General features: G+C 37.3%; 1 protein-coding gene across 1 annotated transcript in view; it reads left to right on the plus strand.

Moving 5' to 3' along the window:
* Nucleotides 1-10,905, plus strand: part of LOC129237945 (DEAD-box helicase Dbp80) — a 61,517-nt gene extending 50,612 nt beyond the window's left edge. The window contains exons 10-11 of the mRNA XM_054872945.1: nt 10,482-10,595; nt 10,651-10,905. Coding sequence (XP_054728920.1) covers nt 10,482-10,595; nt 10,651-10,790 — 254 coding nt within the window. The 3' untranslated portion in view covers nt 10,791-10,905. The remainder of the gene's footprint in view (nt 1-10,481; nt 10,596-10,650) is intronic.
* The last annotated feature ends 9,026 nt before the right edge of the window (nt 10,906-19,931 follow it).

A 19,931-nucleotide genomic window follows, 5' to 3' on the forward strand; every position in this document is an offset into this window, starting at 1 on the left:
CCGTTTTTCAGTAGGTTGATGTGAAGAATCACTCCTAACTTCGCCAACTTCCATCCGATTTCGAATTTTTTTTTTTAGTTCGAAAGAACAAAAACAAGCCTTTTTGATAGTGTGTTGACAATTTTTCTGAAATGACAACTGACGAGACTGTACGCGGAAGTATGTTGAATTTTTTTATTTTTTCTCTATTTTTTCAACTTTGACGTAATTTTTACGGTATTATCCGATATTGAGTATTTTTTTTAGTACACTACTATTATAGTAAATTTAATTTTGCGTCGAATGAGCTATATTTGACTGTAATTGAATTAAAATTAATAGAGTTGCATGGGTTTTAAGATTTTATTTTTTTATTTTACTAATTTGGTATGTAGGTATAACTTACGCTAAATGGGAATAAGAACGTGTTTTGATGCGTTTTTATAGATACGTAATATTTATTGAAGTATATACCTATGTATACATAAGAGTACACTGTACTGCATATAACAGAACTGGTTAAAACTTACGAAAAGATCTGACATATTATCACACATTTTTTTTCAATAGAAATATGAAAAAGCTCCCAAGTGTACCAAAGTTCACACTGTACATTGATTAACAAAAGAAGTTTGTTATTATAATTTAACCTTATTAAAACGTCAAAGTTTTATTTTTTGTTTCATTGAAATTCAAAAGATATAAATCAAAACGTTGCCAGAAAAGTCGAATTTCTCAATATTCTCCGATGTGGCATCATCAGCCTTATCATAAACCAGATGATTGTTATTTTTGTAAAACGGACGTAAACGGTCATCATTATAAAACTCGAAAACACATAAAGTATGCTGATGTTGCAACTGTTAAGAACCCCGTAGTCTTGGACGATATGATTGACTCAACTGCAGGAACTGAAGGAAGTTCAAATCATTGCTGATGACGATCAAACTGATAACAATAAACCTGATGATGAAGAGTACTTTCCGTCTGGTTCTAAGTCTTCAGAAAGACACATTGTATCAAATTCAAATTTTCAGGATCTTTCTCGTGATTTACTTCTATCGGGAAGACAATCTGAAACGCTCGCTTCTCGATTTAAACAATGGAATTTAGTTGATGACGACTTCAGATGATTGATGATGATCGAATTTCTTAAAGAGAAGTATTCAAAACTGATGAAGAGAATGACAAATGTACCGTAACATACTAAATTCCAAAGGGCCGTTTCCAATGCATTTTTTAGTTTGGAACCAGTTCCGTTGTGTACTGCACCGTACCATACCGTACAGTGCTGCACTGCACAATACTCCAATAAATATTATGTATTTATAATGACACTTGTTATCATTTTCATGCTTCGAAACGCGCCCTTATTCCCATTTAGCGTAAGTTATACCTACATACCAAATTAGTAAAAAAAAAAAATCTTAAAACCCATACAACTCTATTAATTTTAATTCAATTACAGTCAAATATAGCTCATTCGACGCAAAATTAAATTTACTATAACAGTAGTGTACTAAAGAAAATCCTCAATATCGGATAATACCGTAAAAATTACGTCAAAGTTGAAAAAATAGAGAAAAAATAAAAAAATTCCACATACTTCCACCTACAGTCTCGTCAGTTGTCATTTCAGAAAAATTGTCAACACACTGTCAAAAAGGCTTGTTTTTGTTCTTTCGAACTAAAAAAACAAATTCGAAATCGGATGGAAATTGGCGAAGTTAGGAGGAGTGATTGTTCACATCAACCTACTGAAAAACGGTTTTATGGCCATAAAATGAGATTTTGGGGGTGTACTGGAAATTTCTCCTATACCACTTTTCTTAGTTTTACTATACCTACAAGTTGTACTAGGTCTCCATAAAAGTATAAAATCACTGTCGCACAGTGTTATTATTATTATTAAGTGACTGGCATGAATACCAGTACTAAAATTAGGTTTGAGCATTGGCTGCAGAGGCCATCAGCTCTGTGTCGTCTGTGGCTGTCTGGATTATTTGTTATATTGTCATTTCGATAGTTTTAATGAATTTGCTTAATTTGCTTATTTTTTCGATGTTTGCGTGACTGGGAATGGCGAGGATGTCGCTTATTTGTTCTGAGTTTAGTATTTATTTTCTTGCGTTGGCGTGATTTGGACATTTGTTGAGGATGTGGTCCAATGTTTGGTTTGTGTTGCAGGTTGTACAGATAGGGTGATTTTCTTTTTTTAAGATATGTTCATGGGTGTGTGTTGTGTGGCCTAGGCGAAGGCGGGAAAAGATTCGGGTTTTAAATCCGTGTATATTTGTTGGGTAGAGTGGAGGGCTTCCATTCTTATAAATATTGGAATAGTGTTCATGCTTGTAGTTTTTTAATGACTGCCGCTGCCGAAGCCCTTTCTTTTTAACGAAAAAACTGAGATTGTGTTATTGATATACGAAACAATCAACCAATGACCACACTTCATTGCTATCTGAACAACCACTGATTGGACGATTGTGTTAATACTCGTACATGTGAAATGTTTGTGCTATTATATTAGTGATATACGAAAATTGCAATCAACCAATGACCACACTTCATTGCTATCTGAACAACCACTGATTGGACGATTGTGTTAATACTCGTACATGTGAAATGTTTGTGCTATTATATTAGTGATATACGGAAAAAAGCATATCACTATATCACTAATATAATAGCACAAACATTTCACATGTACGAGTATTAACACAATCGTCCAATCAGTGGTTGTTCAGATAGCAATGAAGTGTGGTCATTGGTTGATTGCTTCGTATAACAATAACACAATCTCAGTTTTTTCGTTAAAAAGAAAGCTGATTCTGTCAAATTCGCTCAGAGCCGAAACGGTCTGATAAGTAGAAAATCTTTTCATCATAAATGGAAACGATTTAGACTTCCATTGTTGTTTGAAAGTTTGAATGATTGGCGCGTACACCCTTTTTAGGTGTTTGGCAGAGCTCCTTCTCTTATTTGTAGCGTGTGTCTTGATGTTGTTCTACAAATGGAGGGACCTACAGTTTCAAGCCGACACAGAACGTCAGATATTTTTATGAGGAGCTATTAGAAAACATTTTTCTTCATTTTGGTGTTTTACGGAGACGCGAATCTACGTTCTCTCCGAATTCCGAATGGTAGTCACGCATCAACTCATTCGGCTACGACGGCCGCTAAAACGTTACATTATGAATAAAAACTCTCCAATATCGTGGGAACCATATTGCCACACCCCTTTTACAGACAACTTTAAATTATGTTGAAAATAAACTTCCTGGATAGCTTTCAAATGCAAAACAAACCTTGCTTTTCGGAGCATTCTGTGCGAAGTTATTACATTACATGTATTCGTACATATGTATGTACGTATTTCGGGACTTTATTTTATATTCATTTCTAAGAGAATATAGAAAAGTCTTTTTCGAAAAATTTACCTTAACTGATTCACAACTGATTGAGATTATCAATGGGAAAATTATCATTGGGATGAACTTTTGCGTTTTAATAAATACTAGGATCGCCCATGCGTCGAAATTTCGACGTTATTCGACGTTATATAAATACGGAGAGCAAAATTTAGTCATACCTTTTTTTAGTATTAATAGTCATAGAAAATAGTTGAAACATATGTTCTTGTGTAGGCTAGCTCCGCGGCTTTCCCCACAACAGAAACTTCCGCTTGGTCTGGCAGCTTGATAGGCTGCCGTATCCCTAGTTTTGAGCAGTAAATGCCCGCTCCCACTCCGTCTAAAGTTCTAGAGTCGTTTGTATAGATGTGAAAAGTGCTATGGCCAGGCTTCATGCCTTTGTGCCATCCCTCCTCTTCAATTGTAGTACGAAACCTTCTCTCCCAATTAAAGTACGGAGTCATGTAGTCTGTGCAACCTGAGCTTCCCTTTCCTATTGAGCTGTGTCCGAAGGTTCTACAGGTGAATATCCCAGCAGCCACTAATCTCCCCGCGGATTTCGCTGCGTATAACGCATTACTGGCCTTTTTCACCCTCTCGTCAACATTGTGCTTCCACAGCAATTTACCGTCTAGTATTACTCCGAGGCGGCCGCCCTAGTCGAACGAGTTGGTGCGCGACTACCATTCGGAACTCACAGAGACAACGTAAGTTCGAATCTCGATGAAATACCAAAATTAAGAAAAACATTTTTCTAATAGCGGTCGCCCTTCGGCGGACAATGGCAAACCTCCGAGAGTATTTCTGCCATGAAAAAGCTCCTCATAAAAATATCTGCCGTTCGGAGTCGGCTTGAAACTGTAGGTCCCTCCATTTGTGGAACAACATCAAGACGCACACTACAAATAGGAGGAGGAGCTCTGCCAAACACCCAGAAAGGGTGTACGCGCCAATTATAAATAAAATTACTCCGAGGTACCTCGCATGATCTTTGAGACATAGTTCGTTGTTGCCTAGCTTCTGGAGGTTCCACGTCGGGACCTTGTACTTCCTGGTAAAAAGTACCATGTCCGTTTTTCGGCGTTTATCTCTAGCCGTGCGCGAGATGTCCATTGGTGTACCGTTTTACGTGTGTTATTCATCACATTGCTGATGGTGTCCAGGTACTTTCCTGTAACTACTATAACTATGTCATCTGTATATGCCACTAGTTTTGGTGCCCCTCTGTCAAATTTCTTGAGCAATTCATTTGCTACAAGTAACCATAATAGCGGCAATAGTACCCCACCTTGCGGAGTGCCTCTGCATACATATTTGGTGACGCTCGTATCGTTCCATTCCGCTCTTATCTTCCTGCTAGCTAATAGCTGCCTTATCCATAGATAAATCGCGGTTTGCACATTAAGTGTTAAAGGCCCCTGATATATCTAGAAATACTCTTAGAGCATACTCCTTATATTCTAACGCCTTTTCTATGTTTAATACAAGTGAGTGAAGTCCAGTTTCAGTAGATCTGCCTTTTGTGTAAGCGTGCTGTGCCTTGGATAAACGTCTGGCGCAATTGTGTCTCTATTGTATGTGTCTAGAATCTTCTTTAACGTTTTTAGGAGAAATGAGGTCAGACTAATGGGCCTGTATTCCTTCGAGTAGAGAGGGTTGCTGTTTCTAGCTTTTGGAATAAACACAACTTTCGCTTCTCTCCACAATACAGGAACATAGCAGAACCTCAAGCATCCCTTGAATATCGTTCTTAACCACCACAAGATGGCTTACCTTTTGGAGCATGGCTGGGAAGATTCCATCCAGTCCTGGCGATTTATATGGGTCGAAACTTTGTATAGCCCATTCTACCTTTTTCTCGCAATTACGTTCGTCGGGACGTCGTGCACAATATCTCTTCTAGGTTCGAGATCTGTAGTGCCCGCACACCCTGGAAAATGTGTGTTGACTAGGGGTTCTAGAGAGTCCTCACAGCTGTCAGCCCACTAACCGTTAATTCTTCCGTATTTTTCTTGGCATAGACGGATTCTTGGATAACAGTTTCCTAAGTCTAGCCACTTCATTAGTGTCTTCCATGCTGCTACAGAAGTCCCTCCAAGATTCTCTCTTGGCTCCACGTATTTCTTTCTTATATACTTTTTGTAGATCCTTATACTTGTTATAGAATTCATGTACCCTACGCCTTTGTGCTCCTAATTCCTTGTTCCACCAAGGAGGTTTCACCTTCCGTCTATTACGTGTTGGGAAGCAGGATCTTTTGAAGTCTTTAACGAGAGTAGTTGCAAACAATTCAACCCCTTTCTCAAGTGCGATGTGTGACCTGTATTCCTGGGGTATCATTGGTGTTTTTGATAGTATATCCCTATACAAGTCCCAGTGCGTATTCTTTCTATTTCTAAAGGATATAAGTTTGTTTTTTGAGCGGAATATAACCTGAAAACTAATGTATCTATAATTAGAGAATGTGGGCCTACCCAATACTTCCCATTCCTGTACCATAACATGCTTGCTTGTATAGAGTGTTAAACCAAGTACATTCTTCTCGGTTGGTCCAACATATGTTGGTTCTTCAAGAATATAGTTAAATAGTGACTGACCTCGGTCGTTTATGTCTGCGCTACCCCAGACCGTGTGATGTGCATTTGCGTCAGTTCCTACCACCAGAGTGTGCACGATACCAACTTCCAAAGCCATCCTCCCGATTCATGCAGGTCTTGTGCCAGCTTGTTGATCTGGAGAATGTAGTCATGGCCTCCATCACAGTTGCTGGTTTTACCACGTTCAACACTTTCCAGTCGTCGTCTACACGTCTGTATTTTGTCTTTGTAATAGACGCAGTGCATTTTCCAGTTTTACCACGCACGAAATGAAAACCTTCGCCTTCGTATTGAGGGAATGCAGCTGCTGCCAGCAATTTCAAGTGATGCCCCATCCCACAGGCCTTGAAGCGTTTTTACTGATTCCTTTATCCATGTGAGCGTGGGGTCATCCTTGCATTTTGTAATCTTGACGCTGCTGAACCATCGTGCTCTGTCAAATGCTGGCATGGGTGCGTTTGGTTTGACGCCTATTTTCGTAAATAGCGTTTCCAGTAGCTTCATCTCCAGTACCTTCTACTGTTCCTGCGACATTCGCCCCAGCTTTTCACTACAACCAACCGCTGCTTCTGCTTTCGACATCGTTGATCTTTTTTCGTCACTGTTTTACGGTTTAGCGTGTTTGTGCTTCTGCTTTTTCGATGGTACTGAGGCCTCGCTATCCGCAGAACGTTATCTCTCGATGGCTAGTTTTTCTTCAATTCTGTTCGCATACCTCGGATTGGAGGCTGGGATCTGTGGTTTTGCTGCGGCCATTTTTTATCTCCTCTGGCCCAAGCCATTTCTCCTCCTGCTTCGTCAGGTTGCACTTGCTCACGATCGGGCTTGATCTTTGGCGTATTCTTGCTATCCGAAGCAGCACCATTGAACCCATATGGAGCTTCCCTCTTAGTTCGTGTGGGGGGGTCAGACCACCACTTAAGCCTCATCCCCGCGGCAACGATACCAACATGATGAGGATGTTTCAGGTTACTTATGATGAAAATTGTACTACCCTCTCTTGCGCAGATGCTTGGCTTGATAGGGTGATAAACCTTATAATTTTTAATTTTTACTGATGACTCCTTCGGAAAATGTGTCTCTGCTATCAAGAATACGTCAACTTTTTGTGAATGTAAAATAAATTCCAGCTCTTCCGTTTGCGTTCCACGGCATTACTTTCAAAAAATTTGGCATTATGATTTTGGCATATTATTGTGAAGACATTTATCGACGTTTTGCAATTTTTTTTTCGATTTTGTAAATATATTTTCTGAAGCTCCAAATCTGAAAAGGAACATATCAAGCGGTTGAGTAGTTTTCCATCTTAATTTATTTATAGCGTTGGTTATTTTTAATCCCTGTTTTTTCAAGTTAGAAATTATATCCTTGTCACATGAGTGGTGAAAATTTTTGGTTATGACCTTAATTGGTCTTTGTTTATCTTCATAGGTATACTATGAGATATTCTTGCTATTTAATGGTGTTATAATTTTTCTGTAATCGTTTGGATGCTTGGTAGTTACTTTTTAATATTTATTATTTAGCAGTTTGATTAGAAAATCTTCGATCGCCTCATCTTTCGCTTTATTAAAGAGCTCTTGATGATGAGACTCTTCCGATACCATTCTGGATTTTTAGTGGTTGAAGGATATTTCAATAGTTCGGGGGAAGAATCAGCTTTCCTCTTTTTGCGGGACCTCGTTTTTTAGTATTCATTTGTTTCACAGGTTACCTCTTCTTCATCGGTTTCATATATTTTATCATTTCTACTTTGCATTTCATGTGGCAATTTTAGTTGGCAATTTTCTGATTTAAGTTGTATTATTCTATTTCTTTATTAAGATCGGTTCATAATTTTTCCAATTTTTTAAATTTTTTCACAGTTTACTTATTATTGTTTTATATTGATTTTTTTAGTTGCAATTACCTTGGGTTGATTTCCGCCACTTCCTGGCGGAGGTGAACAATCAATTCCCATAATAACGCAGAAATCAATTTAAGTGGCAACACTTTTTTCAGTAGCAAGGTATGGTTCGGTCTGGCAATCTGGCTGGTAGCGATCGTGTAAATTTTCAATTAGTCCTTACTTAAAAAAATTTTCTTGGGATTTTATAAAAAGACAATGATCCCAAGCATGGAAGCCGAAGTTGTGTAGAGTGGAAACAGCAAAATAGGATTGAAATGTTGTATTGACCTTCACCCTATCGAAAATATTTTTGCAATAATTAAATATATAATATATGGACAATTGCTTGACAAGCATTGGGTTAAGCAGTTATCAAGACAAACTCGACTACGCTAGGCCGATCCCGGGGATCCTCGAATAAAGGATCTCCATTCGGAGATCCGGCAATTGCGAACTAAATGGGAAGACCATCTGAAGTCCTGCAACTTCATCTCTGGTGTGAGCAAGCTCTGGTCCACCGTGAACCCGACGAAGCACAACGACAAGGTGGATATCACCTTCAACGGTCGTACTTCGTCGGATCCGAAGAGATGCGCGAGCTACTTTAGCCGGCAATTTATTCTGCATCCTCCGGCCGACAGATCCAAACGTTGTGCTACCAGACGGTTGCACAAACTAACACAACAGTGCACCGCTTGCTTTCTCCAGCGACGAGGTTCAGGGGGGCATCAATGCAACCATCTAAAGCCATTGGCCCTGACGGATTAAACATGCTGATACTGAGAAAGCTGGGTCCAGGGGGAGTAGAATTTCTCACCAAGGTCTTCAAACTGTCTATGGCCACTCTCATCATTCCTGATAAGTGGAAATTAGAGAGAGTGCTCCCACTACTGAAGCCAAGGAAACGCGCCAACCAAGATGAGTCTTATCGTCCGATAACTCTCCTTTCCCCAGTAGTGAAGACTCTTGAAGCCCTTCAACTCCCACTCCTTACAGAACACCTGACCCCAGCCTCACACCAGCATGGTTTCCTACGAGTGCACAGCACCACCCGGCACAGTCAGTGAAAGTACAAAGAAAGTACAGAATCGCAACAAGGTCCTCAAATCGCTTGCCGGCAGCACTTGGGGCAAAGACAAAGAAATGTTGCTGTCGACTTTCAAGGCAATAGGCCGACCGGTTCTTAACTATGCTGCGCCTGTCTGGTCGCATGGAACCAGTGATACGCAGTGGACGAAGCTCCAGGCCTGCCAAAATACTGCAATAAGGACCGCGACAGGATGTCTTCTGATGTCTCCCATACAACACCTGCATGACGAGGCTCATATGCTACCTGTGAAGGAGCATAAAAAACTGCTCAGCAAGCAGTTTCTGCTAGGGTGTAACCGTAAGCCTTACCCATGCAGACACCTGCTGATCCACGTCCCAGGCACATCAGGAGGCACTTCCTAAATTACGTGGACGAGATCCTAGACAAAACAGACAGACCACTCCAGGATCGGACAGTGTACAGACAGGCCATAAACGACATTCATCGGGAGGCCCTTACCACCTTCTTAAGCTTCCGACCTCCGAATGCCGTTATCGGAGTCCAACCACCACCAATTGCAGACGAAGAACTCCAACTTCTCCGAGAGTCCCGCGTAACCTTGGCACAATTACGTTCTGGATACTGTAGCAGGTTAAACTCCTACCCATCCAGAATCGACCCCGACATACTAAACATATGTCCGGCATGTGAAGGCACCCCGCACGACACTAACCACCTTTTCACATGCCCCATCAAACCCAGTCATCTAACACCTCTCTCCCTCTGGACCCAACCCGTCGAAACAGCTAGTTTCCTAGGCCTACCGTTAGATGAGCTAGACGAAGACGACCGGTGATTACACTACACTGACAAGGCAAAGGTACTGCTACAACAACAACAACAACAACAAACTCGGCTGATTTGGGCCGATTACCTCCATAACTTGGCCAGAAACTAACTAACAAAGTATGACTGGAAGATGTGAAGCTATTATAGCTAACATAATGACAGTGACTATACATTTTATTGAGTAGATTGCATATAATAAATATACAATATAGTCAGATAGTTTTTAAGTTATGGCCTTTTCATAAAGCGGCCGCTGCAACCCATTATATAATGGCATGAATGTAGCTCTAAAATTAAGCCAGATTTAGTATGATATCTCACACCGTTGTGGTGTTATCTTGGTTCATTTTCTTAACGTTCTTATCTGGTCCCGCCATGAGAGCCCCAGGTTTTCTATAAAAACAAATTATTAAATAAAAAAACATAAAACCTTTCCTATTTTTGTGAAGGACATCTGCCCCCTGTATTTATGTCGCTTTGTGTCAGTCCTTTCTAGGTTAAATCATGTTTTTACAAATTAATTATATCTATACTCGTACTCTATACCTCGTGAAATTAAACAGCAGCAGTAGAATGAAAGGAGCTAAAACGAACATTAGAATTGTAAGAATGAAAATTAATTATTATAGCTATAACCGTGTTACTAAGATAATGGTTTCTTTTAATCTAAAAATACAACCTCATTACTTTTTTGATTATTAATAACAACTTTTTTTATCGTTCAGGCATTGATATTGAACAAGTTACAATCGTTGTAAATTTCGATTTACCGATGGATGCAAAAGGAAACGCTGATTGTGAAACTTATTTACATAGAATCGGTCGTACTGGAAGATTTGGTAAACATATACCTTACTTTTGCTAACGCTAATAATACCAAATAATTTTTTACAGGCAAAAATGGCATAGCGATTAACCTTGTGGATGGAGAAAAATCCATGAGTATTTGCAAGTATATTGAGAACCATTTTAAGAAAACTATACAACTTCTTGACACAGGCAATTCAGATGAAATTGAAAAAATTGGATATTAAAAATATCATTTATAAACAATATTTTTATAATAATTGTGTTTAATTTGGCAATACACTAATAATAATCAAATTTTTGGCCTAAAAGCTGGCTAAGTTATTAATATGCATGCAAGAATTTGGTCTGTTTTTTTTTATTTATGCCGTGCAACAGCTTCTCATAAACAATCTTTGCCATTCAAGCCGGCATGTAGGTTCCTCTAAAACACAAATACGGAAATCATAAATTGGCGGTGAAATTCGGCCAAAAAAGTTCAAAAAAAATAATTGCTCTATTACGTAAACAAATTCAAATCTCCCAATACCATTGGCGCCAAAGTAGTCGGCCAAGAGTCCTTCTCAGTCGAAAGGAATCCACCGAGGTGGATCTGGCGCAGTTCCACGGACTGACGACCCCAGCCAACACCTCTGTTACTGCTAAACCTTTATGAGAGGCATTCCCTAAAAGGCATAGCGGGAACAAGGCGCTGCACTCAAGATTGTGGAGAGGCTTAACGGGATTCCGTACTATCTCACGCCTGACCAAAGGGTCGCTTTAAAGTGGGCTACCAGAGCAAAGTAGAGAATAATGTCAGGAATCATATTCTCTTCGACACTGAAGGAACCGACTTCTAAGTGACCAACGTCTCTGGACAACACCCAGAGCGGATCTAAGAGTCTAAGAGGCTTTCGGCCAATTCACATACTTAGAGAAGCTCAACTAAATTAGACTTCATTTTTGTAATCGAAATGAATTCATTACTGCTGTGAAATGAAATAAAATTTTTGCTTTTCAAATATAAAACAAAAAAAATAATTTTTCTTCATCTTGTAATCCCCAAACGAAATGTTACAAAAAACGAAGCCATCTGGTGGTGAAAAGGAGTTCGCCGGGCTTGCTAGTTTCGGATATAAATAAAAAAATGTCCATTTAAAGAAAAGCAAATATCAAATTTTTATTGAATTACTTAAAGAACTTTGTATGCGTGACAAATCGTCTTTACTATGTGTGGTTTTTAAAATAAATATAATATGTTCTGGTTATGTACAAACTTATGTTATTATGTTATTTTCTTTCAAAAAGGCCGATAAGATAGTCCTTTTTTTCAAAGGTCGTTATGGTTTGTTCAGTATTATCTGGTATTTTTACAACTTTGTGGATTTAGTTAGTATTCAGTAAATTCAAAGAGCTTTTAAAATTTATAAAAAGTTTTAAATGTTAAGAATAACTGAGAGATTTAGATCAAATTTTAGAAAAATCAACAAATAGCACTAAAATCTCTCAGAGTGGCCGATTTAGCGTTTTTTTTTAATTGTTGTTTGTTTTTTAGCTTACAAACTCCAAACTCAAAAATTTCCGCATTTTGGGTATAAAAAATCACGAAATTTGTTTCGAAGAGTAAAAAGGATGGCAGCACTACACAACTATGCTAGTGTAATGCATGATGCAAAGAATAATGAGATGGCGCCCATCGTGGTCCCGTTACTTTGCGCTCAGCGAATTTGACAACTAGTTACGTGATTTTAGCGCCAGTATGGCCAGATTACCATTTTCGTAACTTGATTTAGCATTTTTTTTTGTTATTTTTATTATTTTTTGTCCCGGAGTTTTAGTTCTTTCTTCGTGACATTTTTCTAGCTGTTCTAATTAAAATGTCATGTTTATAATTTTGTAAAATATACATTTTTTAATAATTATTTAAATAATTCACTCAGTTTTATTTAGCTTTACTTTTTTTTAACATCTGGTGGCATTGCCCGCGATTGCCGGTGTTGTTGGTGTTCTTCTGCTTTCGGCAGTCAAATCTCTCTCTCGCTACTGCAGAGTTGCCTAGCTTTGGATATAAAAACGCACTAAATGCCCATTTAAAGAAAATAAAACACGAAATTTTTATTGTGTTAAGTAAGAACTTTGTAAGCGTGACAAATTGTCTGTAGAATGTGCGTTTTTTTTAAATAAATGTGTTATGTTTATGTACAATTTAGTTTATAAGTTATTTTTGTCAAGTGAGGCTCTTTTGTTAAGGGAACGACTTATTTGCTATATTTGAGGTTATGTAACTAGATAAGGTACTCTTTTTGTAAAAATGTCCGTATGGTTTCTTTAGTATTTTCTGGTATTTTGTTGCTTATTTTTACTATGAATACACCTCTTGATGCTCTATGTCTCACTAAGGATTGATGACCGGAAGAAACGATTACACCTCTATGGTTTCAATTCGCATTCAATAAATTCAAAGGCTTTTTAAAATGTGTAAAAAGGTTTTCAATCTTAAGAAGAGTTGAGAGAGGGGCATTTAATATTTTTGCATAGCCTTAAATGGAGCCAAAAATTAAATTTGCACTTTGAAATTATCAAATTTTATAAGAGTAAAAAATTTTCATTAGCACTAAAATCTTCTCAGAGTGACCTTTTTTAAACTTCTTTTGTATAATAATACAGTTTTTTTTTTCAACCTAAAGTCTCGGTAGCTTTAAATTAAAAACAAAAAGAAACAAACATCAAACTTAAAAATTGTCGCATTTTCGGTATAAAAAAGCACTAAATTTATTGCGAAGAGGAAATGGTTGGCAATACTGCACAACTCTGCAAACGTGACGTCACGTACGCTCTGATGGGCGCAATCTTCTTTCTATCATTCTTGAGTGTAATGTAACTCTCTCTGATGGGCGCAATATTGTTTCTCTAATTTTTGGGTGTGGCCAATATCAGACCGTTAGCTAGCTCTCAGCGAATTTGGCAGAGTCAGCGGATAAGCTGACGTACATAGTAAGTGTTATAAATAGGGTTGTTTACGAAAAAACTAAGAATGTATTAGTGATATACGAAAAAAATTAACAGTGTCACTTCATTGCTGTCAGAACACCGACAGATTTGACGAGTGTGTGAATATGTGTGATATTATTGTGCAGCCGATAAGATTATATTAGTGGTATATGAAAAACATAAAATCAATAAAGCCTACGCTAATGTTGAGTGCATGAATATAGTTGAAATGATTGTGCAGAACTCAACCGGCAAATCACCCCCGTTACGAGGCAGCCGAAGTTTCCCTTCGAATTTAGTTTTTCACTATAGTTATTGACCACACCTAGTAATCTACAATCACTCGCACCAGGGTGGTAGAATACATGGTTGTGCGTTCCGAATTCACTGTGTCGCAATAGCCCATGAATAAATAAGCAAAGAGGAGGAGATTTTCTTGTTTGTGAAGAATAGGAGTAGGCGAAAGCTATGGAAAAAATTATATATACACACACACATACTTTCTTGCCACCGCGTCCTCCGCATAAAACCGCAAATAAACTGCATTTGAATGCTTTATATTAATTTGTGCTTTCCCAATTTAAAACACAGCACTTCGTTTCCATTAATTTGTTTAGATAAAATAATTCATCACATAAATCACATTACTACCAAGCCATTCACTAAATTTTGAGAAATATGTATTTTCTTCACCTTTTGCTTGTTTTGTATTGAAAAGAAACTGACGTCAGACTTGTCAAAATCCCGAAAAATAAAGTAACAATTGAGTAGTAAAGCCCTCTCTCGATGAACACTCTACAAGGCTCTCATCATGCCCGTCCTAACGTATGGCGCAGAAGCGTAGACGATGACAATATCCGATGAAGCTTTGCTTTGAAAGAAATATTCTGGGCAAGATTTTTGTAGCCGACGGCGAATATCGCAGGCGATGAAGAAGAAAAAAGAAATCTTCTTTTCGCGAAGCGTTAGCAAGTGGCGAACAGATGAAGCAACTGGTATAAATGAAGATTTGCTTGCAATGCGAGAATAGAGCTGCATTAAATTACATGTGTTTGTACGACAGTAAGTTATAGCAGTTTTTCGCATACAAATTTTTCGTTATTTGAGTGGAAGGCGCCACACACTTAACACATAATCTATTATACTCTCAGCCAAATTCATTGCCTCAACGGTCGCAACAGGCCCATTGTTACAGGCCGATAAGCTTTGCTGACCCCTGTTATAAATTCACATATTTGCAAGGTGAATCTATTAAAGGTAGCATCTGTAAATCTGATTTGTTATTTGATACTTTGACAATCAAACGTACAAATATTGTTGTTGGTCTAATGACACCACCTTTGATGTTTTTTTTTTTTGCCATTTCCTAGTGCATCATCAAAGCTCCCGTCGCAGCTATGTCCGGAGACTAAAAAACTGCCCCTCGTGTGGAACCGTCGCCCACTCTGGAGCCGGTTTTGCATTCCTTCAGAGTAGCATTCTATCTTCCTCCTATACCTATGTGCCTGCGTCCGTTATGTGACCAACTGCATTCTCCAGCGTTCGACGTTCTTGTTCGTAACCCACACATTCGAAGAATGTGTGTTAAGCCTCATCTTTGGCGGCATGCCTGTATATGAATATGGGGTATTCGCATTTCACTATTCTGAACAGGTATTCCTGGAAACACCCGTGCGTGAAATTTGTATGCTGTTATGTACATATTTGTATTCACATACATATGTCATCCTGCTGCGTGCCTGTGCGTAAGTTTATATGCATATATAAAGATGCACGTTGGTTTTTTGCGTGCTTATATGAAGTATTTCTATATGAAGGAACTAATTTGATTTGGTTTAAGGCCAGTTTTAACAATTACACAGTTTGGATATTTTGCATTATTTGCTTTCTCTAATAACGCTGCAAACAGCCACTACTGAACTTAAAGTACTTGTTTTTTTAAGATATTTTTACATTTGACTGAATAAAAAATGAAATGTGAAATAATACATAAAGAAAGATTTGCAAATGAAATGAAAAAATTCAAATGAATCGAAAAGTAACTAAAAAAATGTTAAATATGATATATCTATTATTAATTGACATATTACCTGTACTTGTACCTAGCCTACAGCGCACAGACGTAGACATTGCATAATTAGGCGGCCAAAAGTTAAAAAAAATAAATCAACTTAAGAACAAACTATTGATGCACATTGTTACCTGACACTTCTTAGAAACCCACCCCATTAATTTCAGCTCTCAGAATAGCGCACGCGCCGAATTACAGGTAGTTGGATTTCAATTGTCATTCACAGTGTGCATATATAATTCTCGGCGTTTTCCGTGATACATTTTTACAAAGTCAATATTTATTTTTGCAAATTTATTTTCACAGTGATTGTGATGGATATCAATAATCCAGGTATGTATCTTCATTTGTTATGTAGTAGTCACCAATTTTAAGATTGTTTTGTATATATTAGAATCTTTATAAAAGATCACGTTTTTTGAGTTAGATTTTTGTAAATTAAATATTTTAAAGGGGTTTATCACTATTTTCCCTGTTCGTCCCTGTAATATTCTTTAATTTCATAATTTGTGCATAGTTTAAACAATTATATAAAGTTATAATTAGCCGCCAACTCCCGCCTATTAACAAAAACTAGTTAATCAAAGACTTAAAGGAAATACCTTAAAAAAATTATGTTATTAGCACATTATTTTTAAAGTAAGTTTTTCTTTGTCGTAGGTTCATCAAGCGCCTCTAGTGTGAAAGTAGTGACGCGAAGATATTTATTTGACCTGATGCAAGGTCAAAACTGACCTACCTTGGATAAAAAATTAGATTTTTTGGAAAATTACCTTCTCGAGTGTTGTAAAGTTTCTGAAAATTGTAAAAAAGCTTTAAAGCATAAATATTCCTATTTTAAATCACAAATGAAACAAAGATGGTCAGGAGCAGGAAAAACTAAAGAAGTATTCCTTAAAAATAATCATTCATGGTTAGAAGGGACTTTTGAAATACCAATGGATTCATCTTATCGCCAAGGTCGTCCATGTACATCGTTTTCTGAATCGAGTGATCGAAGCAAGAGAAGGAAAACTAAGAAAATACGTAGTTTGGTAAATCCTGAGGTGATTGTTCATGCTGCGCAAGTGATTTTACAAACTGAGGGAAAAAGAAATGCCTCTAAAGTCCTTAAGGACATAACTTATTCACCTACACGGGCTAGCAAATACATAAAGTCATACTCTAAGAGTAATGAGACAATTCCTCCACTCAAAATGTTTGTTGAGGCTGATCTCACAAGGCGACAATACGAAATAGTAAGGGCAACAAACAAAGGTCATTATCCCTGTTATGATCTTTTATTAAGAGCTAAAAAAGAATGCTATCCACCTGAAACGGCTATGAAAATTACAGCTATCCGAAGAAGCAGCAGAAGCGCGCAACAAACATTTCCGGTCGTACCGACAAAATTTTGCTAGGAAGTTTTCAAGAGAAGAGTGCAATCGCGACATCTATCAAAGACTGTTATTAACTTCAGACCCACTCTTAAGCTGCATGAAATCGATTAAGAAAAAATCAGAGAAATCATTTTTAAAAGAAACTATAAATATGCTTATTCCAGCTAAGCCAAATAATAGTGGTGAGCAGCACGACTCGGACTCGGAAGCAGAAGAAACATCTTTCATTTAAAATAAGTTTTCGTGTTAATTATTTATGTAACTTTGAATTTGATAATAAGTGATGTAATATAATATGTTAAGTGTTTTTATTCTTTAAATAAATGACCTATTTGATAGGTATTGTACATAAATGACCTATTTGATAGTAGCCAAAACTTTAATTTTGTACCATTTTAGTAAAGTACATTAAAAAAAATTTTTTGTACCTACCAATAAAAGTAAATGCCGTAAATTAATGTATTTTAACAGAAAATACTTATATTTAATAATTCTTTTCATTTAAAATGTATTCTATTGCAAAAATCTTTTTGGCCGCCTAATTATGCAAAATCTACCTACGTGCAGCGTTAACATTCTTTGTTGGTAATTACCAACGAATTTTACTCAACTGCTGTTTGAGGAGTTGAGTATATTGCTGTTTATTTATGGTGGAAAAGGTGTCTCTGGTATATAACATGCGTAAAACGAGTACGCCTCAAAATTCCATGCAGTCTTCTCATTGAGACTTCTCTATACAAGGATAGATTATTAGATCTGGCCAATAACTATGGTGAAATACAAAATTGTGAGGGGAACTTCAGCTGCCACGTCACGGGTGTATTCGTTAGCCAAAATCTGCACGATTATTTGACACATATTCACACACTCGTCAAATTTGTCGTTTTTCAGACGCCAACGAAGTAGCATTGTATTAATTTTCGTATGTCACTAACACAATTTTAGTTTTTAGTTTAGTTTAGTAAAAAAACCGATTCATCAAATAAAACAAGTATTTTGCGTGTTCGGCGTTTTATTTTTATATTATACATAATTGGCGCGTACACCCTTTTTGGGTGTTTGACTGAGCTCCTCCTCCTATTTGTGGTGTGTGTCTAGATGTTGTCTCACAAATGTAGGGGCCTACAGTTTCAAGCCGATTTCGAACGGCAGATATTTTTATGAGGACCTTTTTCATGCCAGAAATACACTCGGAAGTTTGCCATTGCCCGCCGAGGGGCGACCGCTATTAGAAAAATGTTTTTCTTAATTTTGGTGTTTCACCGAGATTCGAACCTACGTTCTCTCCGTGAATTCCGAATAGTCACGCACAACACAACATCCCCTCTCCTATGACAAATTTACAAAGTGATTACATTTTGATTATATTTACAGTGTTAGCTTTTCTTTAGATACTATACTATACAATAAATACAATTACTATACTTTTGAGTTCTACCTTTGCTTCAAAATTTGTTTTTTTTTTTTTTGTTTTTTTTTTTTTTATTAGAACTTTGCAATATTTTAAAGTAATAGATAGATACTAAAAATGAATGCACACATAATTTCTCATTCATAGCCATATCACGTGGGTGGCTTGCGCAGACGTTTTGACTCAAACAGTGGCCCTTCTGCGGTTTGTTCTGGAGCCGGTTTTTACACCGTAGTTCGCGGTGGACTATCCCCTCAGGTGCAGTATTTGCTGATCGAATACTATGTTAAGAAGCTCTTTTCTAATTGGAGCATAGTTTCTGTGTTTTTGTTAAAAAGCATATGCCACTGGTAGATTATCCTGTACTAACCATGCTCCAAGTGCATGATCAGATGCATCGGCTTGTATTGTGACAGGTTTGTTGGTATCGAAGTATTTTAAAACCGGAGCAATTGTAATGTCTGACTATAATCTTTGAAAGTCTTTTTGATGCTGTGTTTTCCATAGCCATTCAGGCTTTCACGGTCCTTTGGAGTAGGCATGCTTTTGACCGCTTCTATTTTTGCATTGTCTGCTTTTAGTCCATCTTTAGACAGCATATACACGATAAATTTTAGTTCGGTTTTACATAGATTCATTTCTTCTCTGTTAAGTTTAAAATTTTTTGACGTGATAACGTCTTATAATTTGATGTAGCCGGCTACACGCACCAAAAAATGCGTCGTTACCTTTCTTGAACTGCAAGCCAGAGCGCGGAACGAACGACAAAGAGGCACAACCGGACCCCGCGTTCGGCAACGTTCGACATCTGACTCTCTCCTACTTGGTGAGCATATTTATGTATGTATATGCGCATATGTATATAAATTCACATATTTGTATTTGCATATGCCTTCTTCTTGTGTGCATGGTAATGAACCATTTCTGTTGAGATTAGGACGATGATAAAAAAAGTAGGAAATGAAAGGGAGTGTTGCGAGTGTAATGTGTCTTGAAAAAGTCAAATCGGTGATGGTGCCTCTTAGTGTTGTTGACTTATTAACATCTGATGCACAATCGAAATTGAATATATCTTTCATGAATTTGATAAATGTTTCGTAATTTTTCACGTTTGTGTAAATGTAACTTGATCAATTTCATTGCGATTCCATTTACCTTCTTCTCTATATCCATACAAAATATCTATTAAACTAATAAAATTAAAATTTTCTTTTGAAAAAATGCAACCATTCCATCAGTATTTTCTTATGACGTTGTCACGTTAAACTATCGTCATTAAACCGACTTTACAGACAACCTCTTTTTTCTCTCAGTCTTTGAAAAAGATTTTGCAAGTTCTTGCTGTGATCTTTGAAGGCTTCTTCTATTGTTTTACCTTTCCCATAGAGCAAAATATCATCGGTTATTACTGCGACTCCTTTCAGGTCGTGGACAAGTTCGTTTTGTTTCATTTGGTAAATTTCCATTGCCGGTTTTATGCTAAAAGGTTTTCTCAAAAATCTATATCTCTCATATGGCGTAAAAAATGTGCACAGCT

This window comes from Anastrepha obliqua, chromosome 2 (genome assembly GCF_027943255.1).
Source record: "Anastrepha obliqua isolate idAnaObli1 chromosome 2, idAnaObli1_1.0, whole genome shotgun sequence".
Classification (NCBI taxonomy): Eukaryota; Metazoa; Arthropoda; class Insecta; order Diptera; family Tephritidae; genus Anastrepha; species Anastrepha obliqua.